The sequence below is a fragment of the Nuphar pumila genome, unplaced genomic scaffold, assembly GCF_984573655.1.
Source record: "Nuphar pumila unplaced genomic scaffold, dmNupPumi1.hap1.1 HAP1_SCAFFOLD_744, whole genome shotgun sequence".
NCBI classification, from domain to species: Eukaryota; Viridiplantae; Streptophyta; class Magnoliopsida; order Nymphaeales; family Nymphaeaceae; genus Nuphar; species Nuphar pumila.
In genome coordinates, this window is record NW_028323474.1 from 37117 (window position 1) to 39995 (window position 2879).

The window sequence follows — 2879 nt, forward strand, 5'->3', positions numbered from 1 at the left end:
CGACAAATTGTCTCCAGTGCGTGGGCAGAAATCAAACACAGGCACGTCACCAAAAGTTGCAAAATCAGGCAACGCAGACACAGACTCTGGGGTCACTGCAAGGAATAAGCGGTGGCCCTTAGCGAATGCTTGCGACGCAGCCCTATTGCTTCTGTGTGTGGGGGCGACGAAGTAGGGGATAGTAGGTGTTGTAGGAACTGCAGACAGTGTTCTTCCCACATTCGGCTGTCTTCAGGTGCCCACTAGGATTCAGCCTTCCGCACAGCCACCAGCTTTCTTGCCATTTCTGCCGTTGATAGCACGCGCACTGCAACATCATGAAACCAGTCAATCAATAGCAGTCGCAATGGAGGCGCATGACGTTCTGCAGTGCAACAACATGCGAAAGTTGCATGCTTCATCAGTGGCATCTTCATCAGCCGTAACAACACATGAGCAATCAGGACAATGCGTTCGGTGTGATGTGCCGCCGGCTACCGGACTGATCATGTAGCCCGATGCATTCCATCACGCCAACAACTAGTGATGGCTGATTGGCATGAAGCCCACTCCAAAGTCTCTGCATGCATGAGAAAGCACGAGGCCAGGGTGGTGCAATTGGCCTGACAGCGATGTGCACATGCACAGTAAGCTTTCCAGAAGCCTAAGAAACGCTGCACGGAGGCTATCAGCAAGGTGGTTCCCAGTTGATGTATGCATGTAGGGGCATCTGGAGAGGCCTTTCCCGACTGATGTCCCTTTCCCTTGAGGGAAACTACTTCAGTGACACAAACATGCGTGCGTTGCTATGCTGGCTGAGCCTTGCGTCGCTTGCGGCAGGTTCAAGATTCAGCACGGACGACGTCATCAAGGTCTGGAAAGACTCGCGGCAGGCAGTAAGCAATAACTTTGCCTACGATGACAACCTCGTGTGCGCGGCAGCGCCACTGCATGGCCGCATTAAAAAACGGGCTGCGCTGTCGTCGGCTATCAATTTCATCAAGCCAGATGAAGAGACTCGACGGGCGCTGGGGTCAGCCGGTGTGCCTATCTATGACCAAACAAGGGTACGCCAATGCACGCAGTGATACGCCTTCGCTACTAGTGCATGACTAATAACGGCTCGTATAGTGATGTGGTGCTGTCTGATGATCATGACAATAGTAAGTTAGCGTACTTGCGATCCCGGAGAGTCGAACCCCGATACTTCAGTGCAGATTCAGATAGCTTACACAGTTATCGTGAGTCATCATTACTAATACGCTGCCAGGCGTATCACGCAGTGTTTATCAGAAAGAAAACAAACCAGACAAGATACGCCACCCGAGAGGGCAGTGTGTTGCAAAGCACTGTTAGTATGTCAATCGGTACTTTGGCCCATCATGTGTCATCTGAATCATCTGAATGACAGGCTTGATAGGATCATACGTTCGTAGTTTAAACATGGTGGATGCACAGGTTGTGTGCGCAAGACGCTTAGTCAGGCATGAAACATTCTGTCCACCTGACAACATCGATGGTCTGGTATATAAGTTGCAAAAGGGCGTTGCCACCCCCATCACCAGCTTGGTTTGTTCTGCAGCTCTGGGTTTCGCACAAGTACAAATTCATCTGGGTGCGGCACTACAAGGCGTCGTCGTCGTCGACCAAGGAGGCCATCAAGCGCACCTACTGCAGCCCAGCCCGGCGGAAGGGAAGACGGTCGTGCAGCTCGCGCGAGTTTGCGCTCATGCGTGCGAATGAGATCACGGATGAAATGTGGATGGAGTACTTCGTGTTCACGGTCGTGCGCAATCCCATCGCGCGCATCATCAGCGCGTACAACATGTTTAAGAACCTCTTCCGGATCCGGCGGCCGGACGGCACCCCCGGCGAGCAGTGCAGCATCTCATTTGCAGACTTCTCACGCGACGTTGGCCGAATGCAAGGGATGTGCGTGGAGCAGCGTTGCTGCACATGGCATGAACTGGCGCATCTAAGCCCGAACCCTGAGGAGCGCGCCGACTGGGTGGATCACTGGCCTGGGGAGCACCTTGTGCAGCAGGCGCACAGCACGTTCACGCCGAATGGCGACAGCTTAGTTGACTACATTGGCAGGACGGAGCGGATAAACAAGGACTGGCGCGAGATTCAGGGGCTGATTGCTCGGAGGTTCCGGGGAGAGATCGACCGCGTGGACATGCCATACGAGAACCCCATGGGTAATCATACATGTTCCGAGGTGGAGCCGGAGCTTGTGCATCCCTGCCTGGCGCCTGATGTTGTGGCGCTGAACTATTTGAACGAGACGACTGGGTACTCGTTGGCGATGCAGTTTGCCATGGACATGAAGATGTTTGGGTTTGTGTGAGCAAATCTGCGCGTGACCGCGTCGCCATTTGGGCATTGTCATGATTTGTTTCCAACTGTTCGGCTTTTTGTATTGAGTACCCATGTTTACATATCCAAAAAATCTCACAGGCCATCTTCCGCCACTTACAATTTAAAAGTAGCCGCGGCAGTGTTGCTAAAGAAAAGAAATGAAATGAGGTATGCCAGTCCAAAGAAGGCGGCGTTGATGGCGGGCGAGACAGCCAAAGCCAGTCTCGCGCATAAATGGAAGGATGCAGCATCCCGCAAAGGGCGATGCAACTACGGCGGTTTACGGAAGGCCTGATTTATGAACTGTCCGCCGAGTACTTGACGCAGCAAAAGAAGTTCAAGGGGAATTCAGAGTCATGCGCACAATGGAAGCAACAACTGATTGTGCCACAGCAGCAGAAGTCCCCAAGGCCGAGATGCAGCTCATCAAGTCCCGATAAATAGTACCAGCGACTCCAAGCGTAGCAGTATGATTATGTACCGCCCATCCTAAATCACGAAGCACCGTCGCAAGTAGCTGATGTTCCGAGCACTTCTGC

General features: G+C 52.9%; 1 protein-coding gene across 1 annotated transcript; it reads left to right on the forward strand.

Moving 5' to 3' along the window:
- Positions 1-1495: 1495 nt before the first annotated feature.
- LOC149809827 (uncharacterized) lies at positions 1496-2329 on the forward strand. Its single transcript, XM_089994593.1, has one exon. The coding sequence runs from the start codon at positions 1496-1498 to the stop codon at positions 2327-2329; it is 834 nt and encodes a 277-aa protein (XP_089850719.1).
- The last annotated feature ends 550 nt before the right edge of the window (positions 2330-2879 follow it).